The 26,198-nt window shown below is 37.3% G+C and overlaps 1 protein-coding gene across 1 annotated transcript in view; it reads left to right on the top strand.

The window, feature by feature from the left end:
* LOC134658322 (plasma membrane calcium-transporting ATPase 2) overlaps positions 1 to 26,198 on the top strand; it is a 223,236-nt gene that overhangs the window by 105,359 nt on the left and 91,679 nt on the right. Inside the window, exon 4 of the mRNA XM_063513952.1 lies at positions 25,822 to 26,022. Within this exon, the coding sequence (XP_063370022.1) occupies positions 25,822 to 26,022 (201 nt within the window). The remainder of the gene's footprint in view (positions 1 to 25,821; positions 26,023 to 26,198) is intronic.

Here is a 26,198-nt window from a genome sequence, read left to right as displayed (position 1 = left end):
TGTGTCAAAGATCTCGTTGAGAGTAATCAAACGAGCCCAAACACGAAGTGGTTTAGTTGCGTGGTTGACTGGTACCGGTGACCACCTTCCAGCTCCATCATCAGACCCTGAGTATCACCTAGTGTCCAAGATCTTGTTGAGACGAATCAAACGAGCTCAAACACGAAGTGGTTTAGTTGCATGGTTGACTGGTACCGTTGACCACCTTCCAGCTCCATCATCAGACCTTGAGTTCTATCTTGTGTCAAAGATCTCGTTGAGAGTAATCAAACGAGCCCAAACACGAAGTGGTTTAGTTGCGTGGTTGACTGGTACCGTTGACCACCTTCCAGCTCCATCATCAGACCCTGACTTATATCTTGTGTCAAAGATCATGTTGAGAGTAATCAAACGAGCTCAAACACGTAGTGGTTTAGTTGCGTGGTTGACTGGTACCGTTGACCACCTTTCAGCTCCATCATCAGACCCTGAGTTCTATCTTGTGTCAAAGAACTCGCTGAGAGTAATCAAACGAGCCCAAACACGAAGTGGTTTAGTTGCGTGGTTGACTGGTACCGTTGACCACCTTCCAGCTCCATCATCAGATCCTGAGTTCTATCTTGTGTCAAAGATCTCGTTGAGAGTAATCAAACGAGCTCAAACACGAAGTGGTTTAGTTGCGTGGTTGACTGGTACCGTTGACCACCTTTCAGCTCCATCATCAGACCCTGAGTTCTATCTTGTGTCAAAGATCTCGTTGAGTGTAATCAAACGAGCCCAAACACGAAGTGGTTTATTTGCGTGGTTGACTGGTACCGTTGACTACCTTCCAGCTCCATCATCAAACCCTGACTTCTATCTTGTGTCAAAGATCTCGTTGAGAGTAATCAAACGAGCTCAAACACGAAGTGGTTTAGTTGCGTGGTTGACTGGTACCGTTGACCACCTTCCAGCTCCATCATCAGACCCTGCGTTCTATCTTGTGTCAAAGATCTCGTTGAGAGGAATCAAACGAGCCCAAACACGAAGTGGTTTAGTTGCTTGGTTGACTGGTACCGGTGACCACCTTCCAGCTCCATCATCAGACCCTGAGTTCTATCTTGTGTCAAAAATCTCGTTGAGAGGAATCAAACGAGCCCAAACACAAAGTGGTTTAGTTACATGTTTGATTAGTACCGGTGACCACCTTCCAGCTCCATCATCAGACCTATACTCCTATACTGTGGATGTGGACCTATATATGTATATTGTATATTCTGAGATGTCATCAAAAACATTTGTATTCTGCCATTTTTTTCATTTAGTACCTATAAAATATCAGGTCATTTCAAATATTTTTATGCGGTCCGGTTGCATTACTATACTATATAAAACCAAATACACAGTAGTAGGATCAAAGTTTCTCAGTCGCCGTTTACACGCAGCGTCACGCACACAGTATAGCATTTTACACGGCGCCTGCCGCACACAACGATAAAAAACGTCGTCGACGCCGTTGTAAACGTGCGGAGCCGACCGACACACGTCCTACCTCTACAAGCTCTGCCGCGGCACTGAGCTCACGACCGCGCGTCATCGGTAATATTAGAGACGTTTTCAAAAAATTGCCAAAAAATTATAGTAGAATTTCATAAACACTAATGTATACCAACAGTATAAGCAAACGCTGCAGATTGCTTGAGTATGAAAATGACTTCGATATTAAGTAGAATTTCGTAGGAATTGACACTTGTTTCGGAGAGAAAATTGAGTTTGTTTTTCTTCGATTTTCTCTTTCTCAAAGGTATTTAGGAAAAATGTCAAAAGTAATTCCTAATGTACAGGGTATTAGTAATACAAAATAGCCAGCTTTACCAGAGTAAACTTCTCAACATTTACAAATACGAGCTCACAATTCAGTACTAGACGTGGTTTTTCGGAATCGACCATCAGAAAAAAAATCATTACTAATTTAATAAGTCCTTTTTCTAATATTTACAAAGTAATTCCTAAAGATAAGAAGACGCTTTTACTGGAAAAAGTACTCATTATTTCTAATAATGAGCGTAAAGTACTGAATGTCATCGAGGAATATCATCAATTTTGCATTATTTCGACTTTCCTTGTGGGAGCGCTCTTAAGGATATAAACTTTCTACAGATACAAATAATATCATATTTGACTGAAAAACTCTGCCAGTCGTTCTAAATCCCCACACGAACACAAAACTCGCTACCACATTTCCAGCACTCGGTTCCGCTAGTCCGAATATACTTTGAAAGAAAATCAATGACCGGCGTTGCCAAACTTCAGACTCTTGAATTCTTAAGTCTCGCCTTTTCGCATCGTTGTCCGCCATTTTGACCGACTTCCGAAAATGTTCTTTATACGATTGTATGTTCCTTTAAACGCTTGACTTCACTCCATATTTTTTTATTTATATTTTGTATGTGAAAATGACATGAACGCTCTAAGTAAATAATAACACCTAATAAGGCACGACTTTCAAATAACTGGAATAAATTACCCTTTTCAATATTGGCTTTGATTATACTATACTGTAACATAGTAAATATTTATATAATCAATCACAATTCACCTCTGAAAACTTTTCGTCGTAATTTTTTTTAATCAATTCGTAAACAAATTTACGACTCGTCGAGAAAGAAGTTCCAAAACATAAGTACTCTGAATTTTGACCAACTTACCAAAACGTACGTTTATTGAAATGTGTCGCTTCATTGGATAAGGTACCGAATGTTTTAGGGCCCTTGTTGGCGCAACATAAGTACCTACTCGGCCGAAGACCAGTTGACGACACATGACGTCACACACATACGTCACGGCTCCCCGTTCCGCGTACCTACATTTAGACTGCACCGTACAGCCGAAGCGGCTGCACATATCTTGTATAGATTTCCAAAAAACCTAAACGATTACATGTATATCTAGTTGTTAAGAAAATAAAAGAAGATTAGTACTATCCTGAAGTTCCTTCATTCTTCATCAGAAGAGCTTAATTGAGGAGTACATCGAACAGCCCTTTTTCCACGAAATGACACAAATTTCATTTCTGGAAAGGTCGGTATTACATTTACTTTGAACTTTTGAAATGAAAAGTTGAAATTTTCATGTCGCAGAACATCTAATCCATTTGGCTGCGAACATTTTAGCTTTGCCAAAACTCTCGTTCGTATTGGTTATGGTTTTTATATTTATCTATTACTAGCGACCCGCCCGGCTTCGCACGGGTTAACAAATTATACATAAACCTTCCTCTTGAATCACTCTATCTATTAAATAAAACCGCATCAAAATCCGTTGCGTAGTTTTAAAGATCTAAGCATACATAGGGACAGACAGCGGGAAGCGACTTTGTTTAATACAATATAGTGCTAGACAGTGATATAGACAGGGACTGTCTAGTCTTTATATTTTGTACCTATAAGTCGCACTAATCACTAAAAGATTACGAGTATTGTTCTCAGAGTAATCTAGGCTAGGACACGGGCAATATCCAGGAGGGCTCAACCCTTTTTAGGTCGATACCCCCTTTATAGAGAAAGATTTACATGTCCACTTTTATAGCTATGTTCTAATACCTAAATGACTAAATATATGTTTTTTTATTTTGCAGGTACGTAACGAGATGTTCCCACTGTGCCAACTAACAAGGGTTTTATTCAGAACTGATATTTATTCACATTCACATCCAAGCCAATGACAAGTAGAAATAATAATTTAGAAAGTCGGTATCTGGTGAGAAAAAACCGGCCAAGTGCGAGTCGGACTCGCGCACGGAGGGTTCAGCACCATCAACAAAAAACAAGCAAAAAAACGGTCACCCATCCAAGTACTGACCCCGCCCGACGTTGCTTAACTTCGGTCAAAAATCACGTTTGTTGTATGGGAGCCCCACTTAAATCTTTATTTTATTCTGTTTTTAGTATTTGTTGTTATAGCGGCAACAGAAATACATAATCTGTGAAAATTTCAACTGTCTAGCTATCACGGTTCGTGAGATACAGCCTGGTGACAGACGGACGGACGGACGGACGGACGGACAGCGGAGTCTTAGTAATAGGGTCCCGTTTTTACCCTTTGGGTACGGAACCCTAAAAATGATGTGTTGTACCTTGCGAAAGCCACAAACACAACCTATATTATTCTGACACTTACTTGGCAAGATAAACAGATATACTAGTGTGTCTATGAATAACATAATATTTAATATGTTAACGTTACCTAACTGTTTCACTTCTGAATGAGATCCAAAACGGTAAGTAAAAAAATATTATTGTCTAGAAAGATGCTATTTACACGCAGATTGAGCGAAAATCCATCTTTGTCTTTCCTGAAGCGTATTCCGAGTGTAATAATATGTTATCAATTTGGCATGGATATGTCAGGGTCAATAGTGACGTACATTCCTTCAGCCAGATACGTCTACGATCTGTTAGTGTCGTTTTAGACACTAACAGATAATATCCATAACAAATTCATAACATGCTATTACAATCAGAATACACTTCCCTGTAACAAATAATAATGACGTGACATAAAAGAAGCTTTTAATGAATTATCAAATTAAGCAATTTACCCGCTACGTCGGTATCTAGAGTTAATGAAATATCTTTTGGCGATGATAACGAAAAGGCGGGAGCATTTTGAGTTTCCGTGAAACGAAACAGAATCTTTTTAATTGACAAGTAACGTTTTCTATTACATAACTCGAAAATTTCTGAAAACGGCTATCTTCTCAAGTTTTGCGAATCGCAAGAGAAAACAGTTACTTTGTACAAATTTTAGATATGTATATGACACCGTAAGATTGTCAACCCGTTACTTTATAATCTAACGTAGGTTAGGTTAGGTTAGGTTAGATTATAATCTCCCTACCGTCAGTTTATAATGTAACTAGCGAGATTATAATATGACGAGTGTTTACAATTTTACGGTGACATATATAAAACTTCTGTCCAACCTTATGAGATGAACCTATAGTTATGTTCTGACTTCGTTACTATTTTTATAAACAACCGTTTCTCCGTTTCTTGAAAGAAACCGTTTTTGAAACAAACACCGATGGCTTTCAAATTAAGGTTTTACGAGTGTACTTGTAAGTGTGTAATAAAACCGTCCGTGAATAGCATATTCCGGTTTTGATCGTACTCCAACGATTACAAAACGAGGAGGAATTTTTATTTCACTAAATTAAAGTCTATTTTTTTATTCGGTAGACTAAAATGTCATTTCATACTATGAAATGTCATTTTAGTCTACCGAATAAAAAAATAGACTTTATTTTCGGAGCATTTCTATGTTGGCTGTTGATTGACGATTGACGACTATTATGTCTGATTTAGTGGATTTCTATAAGCGTGGGGTCCTGAAATGATAAATTTATTTGTGCAAACACGGGTAAAGGTACTTTATGACGGTTATATTACAATCGAAATAAAACTTCCCCCGAAACTAACTTAGTAACAGGAAATAATTCTTACCAACCCTAATTCCAAGGGTTCCCATGTTACGTGACACGACGTCCCTAATTAACTCACGACTTGTAATTACCTTGTCATTGTCGCGCTCGCACGAAATGTCACATCGTCCTTATCTAAACCATTACACTTACATCCTTCTACAAATGTGTGTGTACTTGTCTGTATAAGAGACTTATCTCATTACGAAACTTACGGCACTTGCGTCATTTTGCGAATGATGTTTTGTTTCTGATTTTGATATGTCATATGCGCCGATAAATATGAAGTAAAGATAGGACGTTATTAAATCGTTTTATGTTAGTAGTCCTATGACAAAGTAATCAAATATTACGTTGATTTAATTAATAGTGAATTATTTATGGGACAATAACTCTTGAGTAGTCGAAAGTTTAACGACATTCGACAATGCTCTTAGTTAACAAAACTAGCTTAATAAACTAAGTTGTGGAGAATAGTAAGTAATTTTTGTGTCGTTTTATTACTTAAAGCTTCGTCACACAGGCGCGTTTTCCGGGCGCGGCGTGAGCGTTTTATATGTAAAAGCGGCGCGTCCCGCTCACGCCCCGCCCGGAAAACGCGCCTGTGTGACAAAGCCTTTAAGGGCGTCCGCTAGCTGGCGCGAGTGCCATTGTAGGTAAAATCCTTTGCACGCGTCCGCGCCAGTTAGCGTTGCTCGTACTATTTTTCGTTAACCCGCTACGTGGATGTGGCCAAGTAGTTACCAAATATCCGAACAAAGCCTGTACTGTTAAAGTGCATGATCAGATATTTATGAACACGTTGTCCGTTCCGATGTATCTGATGGCGGCACATAGTCATTGTTCTTCGCAAACATGACACTAGGAAGTATTTCTCGGAAGCCCTGCGTAACAGGTTTCGTGCCGAGAAAGTACCGTTTCGCGGCCGGGCCCCGTTTCGTATGCTGCCGACCTGTGCATAAATTTGCCAAATGGGAGTTGCATTTATAATTGTAACAGAAATATATTTTTAATTGAACGTATAAAGTAAAAAAATACAAGTGACAGTTGTTGATAGAAAACGCCAATCGAAAGTGAAGTAATGTATGGAAATGATCACGTGACTTTTCGTTATATGACTATCTGTCATCTCGGCACATTAGATATTTCCACAGAAAACCGCCTGTCTGGTTGGTTGGTCTGTGGGTATTTCTTTTCCATCGTCGTTTGTCGATGTACGATTGTGATCTTGGCTCAAATGCCCCTCATGTTTCTCGTAATGTGTGCTGTATCTTATTGTAAAGCCTCTGCAAGTAAAAACTAAGCTGGTTTTAACTAATTTCCCTGACATACTTATATATTTTTCTGGTGTAGTAAAACTTGTAAATATCTACCGAGGAAAATATCTAGCCTTATCTATACAAGGCAGTGTACGATCCGTACGTCATTGATATGGTTTGTGAAACACACCTATATTTATATAGAACGTGATGCTATATGCAGCGTACGGCCAAAGAGAATATAATCACTACGTTTTACGTACGGCGCCAACCAAGATCTTCAGACATAACGGTGCGATACTGCAGAGATATAATCAGCTAAAAGGTGCTATGTATCGTAATAAAAATCGATATAATGATCATACATTATTAGATAACTGGTACATGTGTACCGAAACTTTCACAATTAGATACTTACATGTACTAATAGCCACCATTAATCTCTAACATAGAAACTAAAAAACAGTTACGCGAGTTTAAAAATACAGGCCCCGACGACATGTTAGGCAAGGACTCTCCGTGACGTGATTTGACGTCAATGTGGTCAGTGACGTCAGATCTATTTGAGAACTAGAGTTGAGAGGAAAATGCTGTGGAAAAGAGGGCTTGGTCTAGCCTTACGAAGAATGTACCTACTGGAAGATATCTTTCCGGCTTCTATACCTACCCTCAAGGGGTGTTTTTAAAACTGTAGAAGTATTCGTAGTTTTTCTTGTCTTGTTTCTTATTTTAGTCCTATAATCGCTATATGTATTATCGAGAAGCGGCGTGTAAGACAAGCTACACCGCCCCCAAGTCAATGGAATAAGGGTATAGCGACTGATGATAGACTCGTATTAAAGTCACTGAACGCTGACCATCATCTTCCTCGCGTTGTCCCGGCATTTTGCCACGGCTCATGGGAGCCTGGGGTCCGCTTGGCAACTAATCCCAGTAATTGGCGTGGGCACTAGTTTTTACGAAAGCGACTGCCATCTGACCTTCCAACCCAGAGGGAAAACTAAGCCCGTTTTGGGATAAGTCCGGTTTCCTCACGATGTTTTCCTTCACCGAAAAGCGACTGGTAAATATTAAATGATATTTTGTACATAAGTTCCGAAAAATCTCATTGGTACGAGCCGGGGTTCGAACCCGCGACCTCCGGATTACAAGTCGCACGCTCTTACCGCTAGGCCACCAGCGCTTTTTTTTTAGTCAGTCACTGAACGCTGATGAAAGAACAAAAATCATCAACGCAATAAGAACAGTAGGAAAGGAATTTACGAGAGTTGGAATTTGTCAGAACATCCATTTTTAATCCCTAATGGATCTCCCCGTTCCGCTTTCCCGCAATCTGGACTGGTCCACGAAGGTCGCATGACACCGTCGTACGCGCACGTTGCCGACTATTCTAGTCGAGACACTACGTCAGCTGAGTTAGAAAACGAACTCTTATTATAGTTTATGGCCAATGCTGGTAGCTTGCCCGCTGTTGAGCTTTGAATTGACCAAATGATTACATGCGCTATTATGATTTCACGAAGCGATTAACGAACGTCATAAGACTAGATAATGTCGTAACGATTACATTTTTTACTGCACAAATCCGCGCCGTCTAGACTTTCTCGTAAATTATTAATCTCATAAGCTTCACTTTTAAATACCTCTTAAATAAATTTTTCAAATACCTCTCTTCTTGGGAGTAGTTTTCGTTCTCGTTGCCATTATGATGTCACGTCACTTACACTCCACAATATATTCGGTTTATTTTTTTTATTTACACCATAAACATTATTATTATCGAGGGGTCAAAACTCCTTTTTAAAACTTTCTACAGTTTCTACCTCCTCTTTAACAACAATACGAATTAGATCGACCTGAATACAATCAGTACGTTCGTTTCGTTCCCAATTCCAACCGAAACTGCAAAGTGCATACCTGCAGTTCTGGTCGTGAGTCGTTCCTTAAATTGGATCTGACGTTAGGTAGATGAGATCGAGCGGCTGCGTGGCCCGTGAACGAAGATGAACGAATGAACGGTCTCTAGACGTCATTCCATGAATGGGAAAGATCGGTCTTTAGATTTCGTTTCGCAGACGATTCTACTATCTGAAATGGAAAATTGCAAAAGTTTCTGTGGTATTTATTTAAACTGTGCAAGTTTTTCTATCGAGTATTATGTGGAATATAGTGTAACTGAGTAGGTACATTTTAAAATCGCTTTCTAGACGTTTTCACCCTAAGAATTGTTTGGAGTTATTGTTTTCATACGTACCTGAAAACATGTTCTTCATTTACCTAATGTTGTTCTTTAGAAGCTCTTCTTTTGAGTGAGTTTATTTTTGTCCATATTTTTATTGCTTATTTCATCCTATTTTATATACAATTTTGTCATTTTTGACTACAATCTCATCCCGTCATTAGAGCCTCGCGTGATTACAACAACGGGACCAACTATAATATTTGCCCTGCAAAATAAAATAAGAGATTTTTTCAAATCTAATTCAAATTTGTACGACACAACCAAATAGTCAAACTCTAATCCCCTTTATCCGAAACTTCTATCAATGTATCTGACATCGCTGTAACAAAAGCAAACTTTGACCCATTCCTTATCTTTACCTAAAGTTAGAAGCTTGTGGTTGTTGTGGATGACCCGTCCGGTTTTCGTACATTAATAACCCAAGTTTAACTGACAGTTACTATTTTAACACGCGCACACACAAATCTGTTACTAGAATGACTGGCGTTATGTACAAACTTTATACGTATTTCTAAGCAAACTAATTTCTAACCTAAGCAGTTTTGTTCTTAATAAGAATAAAGATCGTGAACAGTTATGAGATTCGGATGTTTATTTATATCGTCAACCAACGTCTTGTCATTATCATTATCACATCATTGTAGCTTTTCATAGTCCTGACTTCTTAACTCTTATGAGTTAAGAAGTCAGTCAGGCTAATCTCATCCAGCTCAACTAAGATAAGCTAAGTGAACTAGTCCCATACAGCCCTGTACCTAAGTGATTTGACTTGGGTATACAATATACATAGCCTCTTCCCACATAGGTGCACGTACATAAAACGGCAATATTTCTACCTAGACCCATTGTTAACCCTTCGTCCACCGGCTTTATAGGGCTCCCTGCGTACTAAACTAAGATTCTGAAGATACCATCTATTAAAGATTAAGATGTGGGTTTGCTTTCAAAACAATCAAAACATAGGTCAGGTTTTCGGGGGAATACTATTTATAAATCAGATCAAATATATTTCAAGATCAAGCATATAGGTATCATTTATTCTTAATGTTCACGCACTAGATAATTAATTAATTTTAATTTTCTCTTTTATGCGGAGGTATCTTTATTTGTTTGTGCTTAGGTCTTTATTTGTTGTTACCAGTCCTATCTGTTGTTTCTGAGTCAAGTAAGTTACATCAGTTCTGCATACGTTTTTGCTAATAACAAAAACAACTGAACAACCGTCCGAATAGCTAAATGTTTCAGTATTACAAGCACATCTCAAGCCGTATAATATCCCGTCTAATCCCAGTCCACTCGATGTGCATCGGGCAGATTCCGAATATAATCCTCTTGCCCACACATCCCGACAACACGAAACACACTCAATTACAGACCAACAAGATCCAATTCCCTTTACAACAAGATCAAACCACTGCCCAAACCGAATTGAACTTTAATAATTAGCCGGTAAGTTAGTTTTGGCCTGTTGGACTGACAATAGCGGAAGACTAAGCTGTCTAAATATAATAATTATGTTGCTCTACATCGGTGGACTTTATTTATACTGTTGATAATGGGTTTATTTGGTCTGTTAACTTGGTTTGATGTGGTTTGTCAATATTGTCCTTAAACATTTCGCAAACATTTAGTCTTGATATTGACCTTTAACTATTAACCTATTTATTTTTCTACACACAGAAATCTACAAACGGATTAACTACCAGTTAGTAATTCTTGCCCATGACAATATTGCTTTCATTCATAACTATGACCTAAGTAACTATTGCCCTACAATTTTTGTTGTTTTTAGCGTTTATTTCTTACAGAATTATAGCACTTATTTTCATGTGCGATGATTAGCGTATATTGTGCAAAATTATAAATCCATATATGGTGGTGCTCTCCTGTTATTTAGAGTGAGATAACTATTACCTACTCGATAAAAACCAAAGAATTGATTTGTTTTTTGTAAATATCTACCTTTTTTACTGTTATTGATGAAATCATATTTACGTTCAAAGAAGTTGATCATGACGAAAATGTTTCATCATTAAGCAGTCATTTCTGATGAATAAGAAAGCGTATTTTACCACCGTCACTAAAACCAAAGTATTAGGCAGCATATTTTTAACATTATTATTGTTACTTACCTCAACAAATTTTCACCAATTGTCATTTAATTCCCGAAGGGAATCTCTTAAAAGATAAAGATAAGATAAAAGATAGTTTATTCAAGTAGGCATAATTACAATGCGCTTATGAACGTCAAATAAAGCTAGGTAGACCGGCTCCAACCCTACACCTCTGCCCCGAGAAGATTTAAATCCCCCATCAATTGGAGGAGGGTATCCCAATATGGGACCGGCAACAAACTCGGCAGGACACATGTTTTCAAAAAAAATACATCTTATAATTAACATGCATTACGAGAAAATAAGGAAAAATAAATACAATTTAAATTACTATAGAATTCATGCAATTATACACATTAGGTGTAATAGAAATTAGATTTAAAAAATATATACATATGTACATGGAATCATACAAATACGTAGCTGTTTCAGAAAACATATCAAATTCTTACAGAAGGAAAAGAAAATATAGTTATTAGAATAAATGGGAAAACATATTATATATCTACTGATGGGGAGATTTATATATCTGATTGATTCTTATGAATTAAGTACCAACATAAAATATATGTCTTGATGACGAATCCACTGTTTTGACTGTTTTTTTATATATTTAGTCCCACTGCTGGACAAAGGCCTCCCCTGTCTTTTGACTGTTATCGAAATAAAATCCCTCACTGACTGGATGGACTACAAATTAAATACGCTGATATAGTTAATTGCAATATTTATCCAAAGCAATTTCACGGCATATATGCTCAAAGTGCTGCTAAATAGCTCATTAGCTAGCGAATATGCATTCCATGTACGGCGTGTGTTCTCATTTAATACGTTAGAGGTTCCATATATTATATCAGAGGAACGCTGAGATTGTCACAATTATAATATGTATTTACTTACCTTTTTTAAACGTAATGTAAAATGTGATGTGAATAAGATAGCTATGAACAACATAATTCTAAGGCCACAATTACAAAATATGGCATTATGGCGTGAAAATGGTATTGTCCGTAGTAATTATATTTCTAGGTTTCCTTCAAGTCATTGCTCTATATATCAGCATTACAATTCCTGAAATTACAATCTTGCAATCTATCCAAGAAACTAAATATAACCCCGTTCCATTGATCCGAACACATAAAACAATCGCACACACCACGCATCAATCACATTGTCTTTCAAACCTAAACCCTATCTTTAAAGCAACAAAGCTGTTATTCCAAGTTCACGGTCAATCCACATACGAGGGTTCGACATTAATGCGAATTCACCAGTAAAACGATAAAATATCGATATCGGCTCGTGTAAAACTTTTACGTTTTTGCGTAAAAGGTCGCTCCGTTGCGGCTTTTGAATTTTACGATAACACTACTGCCAGGACGTAAATTTATTCCAGCTATTCAAAAAAGGTTCTCATATTTAGGAACCTGTACTATGCTTGGCTTCTTCCACGCCATTTTGATACACTCATAATTTTAGAACCTTGAGGCCTGTGAAGGGTGGACAAACGTGATGGCTCCTCTACACACGATGGGCCAACGCCGGCCACTCCAAGGGACGCATTTATGCGTTAGAGGGAGCAAGTGACATTGCTATCTCATTCTACCGCATGGCTGCGTCCCTTGGAGTGGCCGGCGTTGGCCCATCGTGTAGAGGAGCCATGAAATATCTATTAAAATACGACGCTTATAATGACATGTCCTCACCTTGTTCTGTCAAATATAACGCTAAGCATTCCTACATAATTATACACCTATATCATTTTATATTTAAAATGTCCATTCCGTAGTGGGGTGGACGGAAACACGTAGCGTCTCGCACGATTTGCTTCGATAGGCTAATGCGACGCGCCAGACGTCCGTTTAAACCAGATGACTTCACAATCATGATTTTTGCAACAGAAATTCAGTGGGTGTTTCTAATACGACATTCTAGAGTCACTCGTGACGTCAGTCTTATAGATGATTTTTAAGAACGTAAGGTATCTGATATAGAAACACGATTTTCGATTTACGTGAAACTTTTATAGTTTGTGACATAACTTAGAGCCCTGCGGAACTCTTTTGCTGAGTCTCGTTATCGTAGATTTAAGCTTTCTGGAGAGCTTTTTTAACATACATTTATTTAATTAATAATTTAATATACAGTAGTCTGCATTTAGATATGGATGTAGATTAGGAAATGAATGCAAAATATTAACCTTAGGTTATAAAAACATATCAAATGCTTGTCTAATTGAAATTCTTACTTTCCAAAGTATAGCAGAATACCTAAACTTAGGTAGGTAGATTCGGTTAGGCAGGTACTTACGAGTACTCTGTTATTACTAAAACGTTTAATAATCCTTCCTATCCTGTGCCATATATTTGTGTACATACATAATTGGTCCCTTCCCAAAAAATGTTAACGATGTTTTTGAACTTTAGGTATTCGCGTGCGTTAAATTGCGCCTATTAGGTCTAATAACTTCTTCCTCTGTGACGCATTTGTTGGTTTTCTCACAATTACAACGTTTCCTGTCACTCGTGCGCAAGCTTAAACGACTCAACTAAAACATGACCGAATTCTGGCATGACTTGCGGAAACCGTAATGTAGCGGTGCGGTGGACGGGTTAGACGCGTGACTTTCAATCTGTTACGTGGGTTCGAACCCTGGATTTCGAGCCTTGTCGTGGTCGAAATTATTAATTTATGACCCATTTCGTACCTTCTCACAGTGACAAGCAATATGAAAGTAGTTAATTAGGAAGTAGGGGGCCCACTGATTATCAGTCCGCCGGACGATATCAGCCTGTTAGTTGTTCGGAACTGTCAACTTTTTGTTCTAACTGACAGGCTGATGTCGTCCGGCGGACTGCTAATCAGTGGGCCCCTTTAGAGACCCCATACTTTTGTCACTGAGACAAGGTACAAAATGGGATATAAATGAAAACTTTCGACTGTACATACCAAATATCGTATTTTCCTATTTCCTCGATAAGTATTTGACTAATATTATTAGCTACCCACCGCTAGCTTTCCTGTGGGCGAGTAGCTAATCCTCGTTATTGAACGAAACAAGGATATACGGCAGATAGACATTAGAAAGTACAATGGCGAACTTGTCCCTATGAGTGATCTCTTCCAGCTAACCTAATATAATAGCTAGAGCTAGCTTAAAATGACTTGCGGAAAACGCAGAAACCCGAACACTGACATGATGGAACGTTCCGTAACTTTTCATTGGAATTTGTAAGTTTTCGCAAAGTTCGTTTTCCGCCCTGTCTAATAGGCTTTGAATAATGAGGCATCTATAAAAAAGTGGAACGTTCTGAACTTCGGAAAAGTATGTTAGTTCTGTCTAATATTAAGCTTTTTGCTTGTAATCAAACACTTTTTCTCACAAAAGAGATACTTAACTATTGTAACTATTTTAAATGCTCTTTGAAGAAAAGCCAGAATATAGGATAATTTATTTTCATTAGTAACTTTTTCGAGTAGTCAGTACATATTTTAATGGTGTAAAGGTATATCCACACCACAGCAAACTTGTGGAGCAACACTGTGCAACAGCAACTCGGTAACATTAACTGGAAGAGATCCCTCAAAGAGATAAGTTCGCCTTTGTACTTCTTACAAATAAAAAAGATATGTCTTTTTGTACAATAAAGAGTTTACTACTACTACTACTACTACTAAATTAGTCAACTGCCTAGTTACTTACTGTTGCACAGTGTTACTCCACAGTTGCTCCACAAAAGTTAACAGTGGTGTGGACGCGCCTTAAAACATTGTATTGATTATACAACGTTGTAAAACGCGTCTAAAGTTTGCTCGGCAACAAAAGGTGTCAGGGAGTGAATAACTGATGAACGTCACCGCGGAACTGTCTGACGGAAATAGATGACGAGTCGATAGCGAGGCAGCTACAGAACCGGTGTGTAATCCAACGTGTACAGTCGCCATCGGGGCGGCCAAGGTGTTCACAATATCTGAACACGCACTCTAATAACGCCCTGAGCCCTGCCACTATTGTGACGCCTCTATAGGCGTGTTCAGATATTTGTGAGCGCCTTAGTCGCTCCGATATGAAAATTGTTTGCAGAAAACGAAACGAAACGCTATCTGTCACTATCGCACTAATAAGGATTAAATAGTAAAATGATGATATAAGTAACTTTTCATTTCACTTACCGATTCGCGATTGTAACTTAGCAACTAATCGATTGTATTAATAACTAAACACAGGCCTACTTACGATTGTGCGCCTTTGGTTAGGCTATTATGGTTATGTATTTTTAATTTTATTTTTAACAATAAAACTTGGAGAATCTACTTATAATATAATCTCCATAGTATATAAAATAATAAGATTTCAATAAAATCGATTCGCCAGGTTTATTAGCTATGGAGTTACTTTTGTTGAATAATTTTACGGTTTAGACTCACTTGTTTTAAGTCACTCGCGCGACATGTTTCGGAGAGCCTTATTCAATGCATTATTCAATGTTAGTATGTCTCACAACAGTTTAAATTCGAGTTACTTTTGCATTTAAAATATTAGTAGTAACAGATAGGCACGCTACGGTATTGTTAATACGGTGTGTTGTTAACTTATAGTAGTATAAAAGTAAAAACACTTTATTTATTGTAGGTACAAAAAAAACATGAAACGAGAAAAACCACACATCATTAGTACAAAGGCGAACTTATCCCTTTCAGGGAAGTCTTTCATTCAGTCTTCACTTATTTTATCGATGTGTCTTCTACTTTCTTTGTCGTATCCCTGTCCACACTAAATTGGCAAGTAAACTAACTTAACCCCCCAAAAGCCCAAGGTAACCCTTATCACGCTGACGTCCGTGGGAAGAATGCCCCTACTTTATAAAACATGAGCCTTAAGTAGTAAAAACGTATTAGGTTTACCTGCTTATACGCGCATTCTTGTACGATTTTAATATTGTTCGCTGACTGCAAAGATACATAGATAATAAGATAATATCTACATATTCTTAGCGTAGTGACCTTGAAGTATAGGAAAATGTATGGTTGCGAATACTTTAAATGGCCAATACCTTTCTTTCTTCCTTGTCACTAATAGATTGTTACGAGTGGGATTAAGACTCCTGCTTAAAATCGCTTCAATAATCACTTCATATATTCAGTACCTATACATCATTTCAAATAACAAATTACTTTTTAATCGTATTAGAAAGTCGTGCAACCGGTCAAGGAAAGTCACAACAATCTAAAATTAGATCTTGGATACTCATACAATTATCCAAAGACATCTGGCAAGAACAAAGTATTTAGCGCCAAACAACTTGACTCTAATTTCCCTTCTTGTGTTACCTACCTATTTAAAAAAGTCGTATCTGTCTATAAGTCTCGTAGAGACATACGACGTTTTTGTTGTAGCCGTCCAAAGTTCAGTAATTCTATTTGTACGTTAGCGTTAAATATTGTTTTGCACGGTGATGTGCCGTCGATTTATTGACTATAAACTAATTCTGAGTCGCGTTTACATGTGACTTGCTTACATTATCCATGTGATTTGTGCCTTTTTGCTCAGACATTCTTTATTTCGAGTCGTTCGTGAATTATTTTATTTAGTTTGGTCTATTGTATTGCTGTCAGACAGTCTTAAAATAGATGATATATGGTAATGCGTTCGGGAATTACGTACTACTTTTTTAAATCAACTTTTAGGTATTTGAAAATTTTTAACTGTTGGGAAGGTAAAGTTTGTTATGATTTGGCTGTCCGTTGTTATTCTTCTGTTGTTTTTTGGTTTAAAGTTTGTTAAAATTTGCTTCTTTTCCATTTTTATAATAGATTAGCTTCTGATAATGATGATGGATAAAAACTTTTTTCTCCGGGTCTCAAACTGTCTTGTGGTGTGAGCTACGCCTTACCCTCACACGCGTATGTATACCGCTTCACTATATAAGCTGCTACTTATGTTATTTTAGACAATATGGACGAGCAAGTAGTATCATTTCAACGTCCCACATCACAGTCTACACTTCTACAGAACAAATTTATAGACAGAGTTTCTTTCGCATTTAAAATATTAGTAGGGATTTCGTCTATGTGTCGCATTTTGGACAGGATTACATTGAGTGGATTTAAAAGTGAGTTGAAAACTGTCGTTTCTGTAGTTTCTGCTTTGTCATGACTGATAGTAACACCCGCATCGTGGTTATCGCACTTCCGCTTATTTATGATACTAACAAACACGAAAAAGTAAAATTATCCAAAATACAGAATGATTCACATTACTGACATAATCATAACAAAAAAAATTGGCATCGCATAAGTCATAAACTACAAAACTTCAGTAGGTAGTGAATAGAGTCAGCAAGAATATCTATATAGCCTGCTTGTGTCGATATATACCAGTCTGGTGTTGTTATGCAAATAGACTATAAGAACTATACTAATCGCCTAACCTAATCCTAAGAACTTCTCTTAGCTTGATAGTGACTAAGTCAATCGATTTCTCAAAGTTTGCTAAACATTTACGAGTATTTATGTACATAGCTTGGTAGCAATGATTTCTTCATTATGACAGCATTCGTTAAAAATCAATCAATCTTTTGTAGGGTTGAGTCCCTTATTTTGACATGTTTGAGTAGGCGCGAAGAAGGGTAAGCGCCGAGAATGATTGAAATAAATGCCTGTCTATTTTGAGACATTTTCATGTTCACGGGGGTATATGTTGACCTGGCTATCAAGGGCAGCGTTTGTCAAATCTTTTATTATTTTATTAAAAATACTAACTTCTGCCCGCGCTTTATCTGCGTTGTATGATGACGACGATGATGAATGATAAAAACTATCCTATGTCTTTCCCCGGACCTCAAACTATCTACATCTACGTAGCAAATTTTATCTAAATCAGTCCAGCGATTTAAGCGTAAAGAGGTAACAGACGAGTTACTTTCGCATTTATAATATTAGTAGGGATAACTATTATGACTCCTTAAAAACACAACGGGTTGCACTCAGGTAGTGCCGGCAGAAGTGAAAACTCAATCACTATTGCAAAATGTCTGCAGCACTATGTGTAATTGAGGTTAACGCCATCTAGCGTTATATTAATATCAGTTTGAAGGAAACTCACTAGATGGCATTTAAATCAATACCTAAAGAAAAACTCAATGACATTGAAGTAACAGTTTTTCGATCAGTTCACGTGTCCGTCTTACGTCTTACAGTCACGTGACAAAAAGTGCACAGCGATGTTAAAGAAGTTTTCACTTCAAAAATATGTATGAATGTTTACAATACACTCAGAATACCTACTTCAAGAGCGACTAAACAAGACTAGTTACACGCCAGCACTTTAATAAAAGGCGCATCCCGAGTGTAAATAACTAACTTAATAAAAACTCCGGTAAAACTGAAGGTCACAGGTTCAAATCCCACTCGCTTCCTTCAGCCATACTGCTTTAAATATTTATGACATTAGTAACAAATTAAAATTCTATTCAATTTAACTTTTAATTAATAGACTCGTCCACATAAGTCGTTGCTCATTTTAATATTCTGTCTAGCTCAGTTCTACGAGACTTCATACCGTGGTTTGAAAAACAGTCTACACCTAGAGAATTTTACGATAATTGCACCGATACATTAGAAATACGAGTGCTTTATTTTTAGTCTCACTGAGCCCCGTTCATTGGCCGATGTTTCTGTACTATTTATGTGTTTCCGGCGTACAGACGATGGCATTATGGCTGCTCTAATGCATCTCTGTGTGAATCATCCACGGTGTCTATTGTCTTATTTCTTATAGATTTCTCTTGGCTTTGTAGCGATCTTTATAATGTATTGTTGCTAATAAGGTTATTGTGGTTGGCTTTCTAATTTTTATGATCTTTGCCTAAATTACCTAATTATTTTACTTTTAGGTACATATTTTGACCTAACAGTTGAGCTAACATTATAAACTCCCCCGTTATCACTAGCTTCGTTTATAACATCATTCGAAATAAATTATTTTCTTTACGTGACGTTTGCTTATCATTTTATCATCAGACTTTACTGTTTTCTATTCATATATTTATAAGTCCTCTTGTACATGTACAAATGCCAATTCAAATCGAGTTTTGACTTTAGGTAGCGGAAATTAATAAACATTATATACCATCGTCATAATCTATTATAACGTCACCACCTTCAACATCACTCAGCTGGTTCATATTTTCATTTTCTTGCCTACGCCATTGCTGCCCCCTATCACTGACCTTTTCAACATCGCCATATATTCCAGCTTGCTATTTTTGATTACAAATCTACCTTTACATCGTTAATTATCACATTGCTTCTGTCACCGGCCTAAATATCATTGTGCTCATCACCGGCTATTCTAAAATCACCAGATACATCTAATTTTACACCGTAGCAGTTAATACTATCGTGCCGGAGGCCAATCGCATTACGTGCGCTCATGTCACTCCATTATGTGACTATCGTGGCCTATTTATAGGCCATCCCGCAGCCTTCCACCCCATTATTGCGTTGAAACTAACTTTAAGGCTTCGTTTTAGACGAGGATCACTTTGGGATGCGCAGTCATGCGTGGTGGTTAAGGTCATTAAACGTTACCCATATTTTGTAGTTAATCCTGAGACCCCACATATTGCACGATCAATTTTGAACTTTTATTGAATAACTAAGAGTTCAAAATTCAAAAACAAAACAACTGCTTCTGGGTCCCAAGAGGTAGTTTTATCAGAGCCTAATGCAAATATGAATTTTATTCATTGTTTACCTGTCACCATGTAGCTTTATTTGGCAACTTTCCAATGTGTTTTTTATGAGATAAACAGATTGTGATTGAGGAGTATTTATAATGTCAAATATTACAGGTAAGCAAGGAAGAGGCAGACCACGAATATGACACATGACACAAATAAACGAGAAGGTAGTCAAGTACGGCTTTAAACACAACATCAGCTGAAGTCATTACATGATTTTTTATGCTCATAAAAAAAAGCGGAGTCGTCCATTGATAAGAGATACCTAGGCTCCAACCTCTTAAAATACTGATGATATTGACGAAGAAAAAAAAATAAAGAGGCAAAAAATTTAAAAAATAATCAAATGTGTGACAATCGTGCTTGTATAGTCTTATATAAATTCAACATACTTACAATGCTAAGTACAGACGTCATTACGGTAAATTTTATAAAAACAGCTTAAAACGTAACTAATGACACGTCCAAGGTCTCGGATAATTTGGGCTGAATCAAGGCCGTTGGAAATTGGTCAGATAGCTTAATAATGATTATGACGGCAGAGGTAGAGACGAGACAATCGACATTAGATGTAGGCGGTTAAGAACATAAGAACTGTATAATATTTAATAATTTAGCGTGTAGAACACATATTTTTGGATAAAAAAAAGCGATAGACCCGTCTATAAATGTGAGTTGATAAGAACTGTATTTTTAGAGAAAAGGAAAATTAGAGTTGAACCTAGCTAACTCTACTAAGACCAAGTGTGGAAATGTCACCATAAACATCAACTATGAAAATACTCCCACACTTCGTTCTGTTAAAGTTGGTCCAAAGTTAGCTTAGCCGGACTTTAGCTGCCTTTTAATTATGTCTGATTGTTAAAAATCAAGATGACCTACTGGATGGATCTTTGTTAAGCTTTCTTTTTCGTAACCTTTATAATGTGTTTTGGTAGCGTTATTGAGACGGTACTTAAAGGGGTTTCCAATTTTTCCAACCCCCTTGAGAATGCACTATATTGTGATGGCGAAAGATAATTTTTCAATTATTTCTACATTTTTAGACTTAAAATTTATTTTACGACCATTATGTTCTATACGCTGACACAACCTTGTAGTACGCGGATTAATCGATGAATCACAAACACGCAAGAAAGTAAACGTAATTCAACCGTACTCTTTCGCACTTGATGTTTACGCTTGCCCATGCCCATCTATCCTAGTCACAAGACATTTCTTTTTCCACCAGTATATTTTGACCTGAAGATCTATAAGAATTATGCGTAATGAGATACCAAACTTATACTGGTTCTTGTACTATCATCAGCACTGTTAAATGACGATTCGTAAACCTTATTGCTAAGACATAAGGTCCATCGGTGGTTAGTGATAGTTGCTGTTAGTAGAATAACAACCCGGTAAAATGCAACGGTTACGCAACGTTAGTGGGCAGGTAATTTATGTTTCGCACACACTGACTCATCCTCGTCCTCTTTTTATCTTACGGTTATTTCTGTGATGCAAGTTGGTTCAATTTCATGGAATTTAACAGATACGTTTAGTTCAGTATTTACCTATAGATGGTAGTACGTTGTTTGGGACGATATGTCTGATGTTTACCACTAGCTTTTCAGTAAGAGAAACAAGTGACCATATGAAGTCCCCAGTCCTCTAGGTTATCATACTTATAATGGCGATTTTAGATCTTGCGTCAACAGAAGAGGCATATTATAAAATATAATGGTGTGTGACTTTTTTAAAGAAATTCTTCTCAAAATTTTAAGCAGCAGACGACAATAATCTATACTTACCTGTATCTGTATGATTTTTCAAATCTTTTTCCTGACAATATGTAAATTACATTTGGTTTGAAAACTCGGTTTGAATTCGTAATTACTTGTACAAGCAGATTAACTTACGAGGCTAAACCATAAAGCCAAACACATACAAATATCGATAAAAATCGTGTGGCCAAAACAACGCCGTACCTAAGTGTTTGCACATCGTCTTTGTCCATTACCCGACCACTTAGTCTGACATGTCCTTTTTGTAAAACGTTGCCCTTCCAGTAAGAGCGCGTAATTGCAACCGCCCTGAATCCCATTCGTTCATGTGTAACACAAAACTGACTGGTAACATTCAGTGTATCTTTTTACACATACATTTACGTACCTATATTATTTTAATACAAAAAATACCAAGTCCCGTATGATTAATTATAATTAGTGATGTCGCTCATGCTTATTGTTGCACGCGCAAACAGCATTACAACATAGTAATTTCTTGTGGTTTGACTAGCTAAAAAAGAAAACATAAAAATGCAAGGCGGTTTGTAACGTGCATTAGGATAACCTCAGACGTAGGGTAATATCGAAAACCACACGTGTTTTCAATGAGAAGCTCTTAAAATTTTGGCAACACACAGCGCTCATCAAGACGTCTTGCTATTTTCTAAATTATCCCGTTTCTGAATTTATCCCGATGCACACATATTTAAAGGGGCCCTCTGATGATCAGTCCGCCAGATGATATCGGCCTATCAGTTAAAAAGGTGACAGTTCCGAACAACTGACAGGCCGATATCGTCAGGCGGACTGATCGTGATCATCAGTGGGTCCCTTTACAATGGTAATAAATGGATGGTTGTATAATAATTCAAAGTAGTCACATACAAAACCTTCCAATCACTGGTGAAAGAAGCAGCGGTCGTGTTAAAAGCTTATCCTCGATCTATTAGGAACCTCGCTTCACGGTTAAATATATCAGGAGGCGTAATAGGTATTTCCACCCATTGGCGACACCTGACTAGATCTGATAAATTTGTCAAAATGAATTCCGGGAAGGGCGTTAGATTGCGCTGGCCTGCTTTTATGGGGAAACAATTTGCTTAAATCTGCCCCAAGTACATTAAGAAGGTTGTAATTTGGTGGATGAATTGGTCTGTCCGCGAGTTACGCGGGTGTTTTAAGGACTCTTGGATGCTTTGGAGCAAATTATATTACCAACTCTTTCATTTTGTGGCCTTTTTTGGTCTGTGACATTTCATTTAAAAATATATAAGTCTTATTCATTCTTTTTTTGGGTGACATCGGTCATCTCCAATTTATCCCGACTATTGCTAAAATGTGTAGACTTTAGTCTACCTGGGCAGCCATTTTAATCATCTTTCCGCACAGACAGACAACATTATTAATGCAACGTCTTTTACCTTGGAAACATTGCATCTGTTCTGAACAGAACATTGTACTTATTTTAACTGCAAATGTAAAACTGTATCGTTAAGATACCGACGTTGTTAACCATGGAATGGTTATTAGAGTGAACGATAAGGCTGAGATCTCCGGGAATGATTGCAGCCCGAAATGGAACGAAGCAGATACAAAGTTGCTAAATAAAGAATAGACTGCAATACTTTAAAATAAATGCTCACTGATGCTACTATGTTAGTAATGTCACCGTCTTTTATAGTATTTCAACGAATGATAATCTCATTCAAAAACATTCACGTTTTATTCCTTTTTCTCGTTTCTGTTTACACCACATCACATTTGAATAAAGCTTCTCTTAAAAGTCTATCTCTCCCCATCAGTCTTGTCTTTCCAAAAAACGAGTATCCGTCCGAATAAGCTTATTAATAATACGTCCAAAAATATCCCGTCCAAAGGGTTTTTCAATGGAGGAATTATTTTTTTAAGACCGTGAATTTCTTCCGGCCCGTTAAGGTCTGTTGATAAATATTCATAAGGGGGCCGGGTTTTCAGATTTACTCGCCTTAATGAATTCGCAGTACAATCGAGGGACATACGTACTTTGAGCTGATTTCTTTCTCCCCGGACCGTTTTTAGGTGAAATGTTTCTTGTTTTTGTTTCGTGGCCTTTGAAAACGTTTCAGAGCCACGTTAAAAGCAAAGAGAAACATGAATGAAATATGAAGCTAAGACTTTGTTGACATTGTGAATTGAATGAGTTTTTGACAATTTAGACTTTTAAGACCAAATGCTACCCTAGAAAATATTTATATCTAAATGACCTTACATGCTGCACAGGAAATCAAGTTAATATAGTTCCCTATTGGCCAAGGTCATATTCGACCGAGTGAATCTAAACAAGCCTAAATATTACTGATTATATAAAAGGAATACCGACTATTACCTTTGTAAACAATTTTTCAATATCGACCACTTTATATTCTTCCCGTATCCACACTTAATCACAAATGGAGATTCAACGCAAAACGAAAAAAGTTGAACAAGCTTAAAGCAAATTTTTGTTTCACACAAGGCGAACTCATTTCGGAGCGAACTTTCCCGGAAGCCACGCCCGCTGTCCCCTCTGTAAAACCCTGTTTTATTTATATTTAGACGCGAAGGTGACGCCCTCTAACTTTATTACGAAGATGGATGGTTTGTTTTTTTTATTCGTGTCCTGTTGAATCACAACTCCCCCATTTTTCGGTAATGGATGCTAATAACATTGTCTGTTTTATGCAAAATTGACTGAAAACTTGGTTTCAAAGTTCCTAGTTCGAATGAAGCAATGGAATGTCGAAGTTTTTGATCAATTGACCTCGCAAACGAACCTTGGATGCAAATACGTGATGAGTATTCGATTGTTTCGTATGAAATTGAAATGAGAGCTGCATATAATGATATACCCCCCAATAACGGTACAGTAGAGCGGTTGAATCGAACCGTAGTGAAATTTAATCCAAGTATTTGTAAATTATATTAGCCGCTTTCTATTAGCAGTGCGTGTTATACCGTCACTTGCCCGTTCATACACATCTATTATGAATGGATGGAACGTCGCGTTGCCATACCTATTGTGCAGTGAAACTTTGCTCGCATAAACTTCACGATTAGCTGGCTTATTCAGCTTTTATACACCAGCCAGACTGAAAAGGTCTCACGTGTCAAAGCATTACGGCATAAACTTCAACGGAATGCTAATACCCGAGCATTCAAAATTAGAAACGCTTCAAAGGCGGTAGCGGTAGGGGAAGAACTTCAAACGTATTTGAAGTAGCTTTAGTATTTGTTTGCTTAATTAGGAAAACAGACCTCAGCACGCAAATAGTTATGGCCGATTGTCGAGCATGATTGTCAAATGAATTGAGGTACAAAACCAGCTGACTGGAATGGTAATGGAATTCAAATCCCCTTTGAATACTACGTATATTTACATTATGTTATAAACGAAGAAGGTTGTAAATGTGTTACTTTTATATGCTCCTGTTACCTTTTAACTTTGAACCGTGTTATAATAGTGCATCGACATTTGCTTGCTATGCATAAGAATATGCAATTCACTGATTTTCTACTTGAATGGGTTTGTTATAAAAACATTAATATATCGATTATAGATCGCCTTGTAGTAGAAGGATGCAAATATTTAGATTATCCATTACAGTGACATGTTACTGAAATATATAATATGATAAATAATGGAGTATGTAAGGATTTGGTCACACTTAAGCCTGTATCTAAGTTAGACTTATAAATATAAACTCCAGGAATAGTCCCAGCTTTGGTCGCGCCAGGTGGTAAATTTCTTTTAGTTCTGCTTTTAGATTTATATTTTAGTAGAGTACCTGTCTTGTAAACTTGAACAAATATTTATAAACACTTAAGTAACTTTGAATTTTTTTATAGAGCGTACTTATGTTATTTTTATGTATGTACCTACTTTTAGGTAGCTAAAAATATGCTGGTTACTTAACTCTTCAATCTCTTCATGTTTTTATTCAGGGTAGGGTTAAGACTTTAAATATCATTACTAGCACTAGTAGGACTTTTATACTTCACTATTACTACATAGTATAAAACAAAGTCGCTTCCCGCTGTCCGTCTGTCCCTATGTATGCTTTAGATCTTTAAACTACGCAACGGATTTTGATGCGGGTTTTTTTAATAGATAGAGTGATTCAAGAGGAAGGTTTATGTATAATTTGTTAACCCGTGCGAAGCCGGGGCGGGTCGTTTGCCCGCTTGTTATAATCTTGATTTAAATATACTAACACTTTACTTTCTTTTGTCTCCAGGTCTTAGCGGTTCAAAAGCTGATCTCCAGCATCGGCGCGAAGTGTTCGGTTCTAACCTGATCCCGCCGAAGCCGCCCAAAACCTTCCTGACCCTAGTGTGGGAGGCTCTGCAAGACGTGACGCTTATCATTCTGGAGGTGGCCGCCGTTGTATCCCTAGGATTGAGTTTCTACAAACCGTCCGACGACCCTGGTGACATAGGTGAGTTTCAAACTAATATTATAACTCTTCTTGATGTGTATGAAGATACCTTTACTGATGATGAGTTTGCACGAGAAGACAAAGAATATGAGTACATTATAAACCAAGCTTATGCTGATGGACTTACAGAAAAGTATATTCGACTTGTTACTTTAATAAACGCTACTATACTAATA

This window comes from Cydia amplana, chromosome 22 (assembly GCF_948474715.1).
Source record: "Cydia amplana chromosome 22, ilCydAmpl1.1, whole genome shotgun sequence".
Lineage (NCBI taxonomy): Eukaryota > Metazoa > Arthropoda > Insecta > Lepidoptera > Tortricidae > Cydia > Cydia amplana.
The sequence above is the reverse complement of the archived record's forward strand: the minus strand, read 5'-3'. Positions and strand labels throughout refer to the sequence as shown.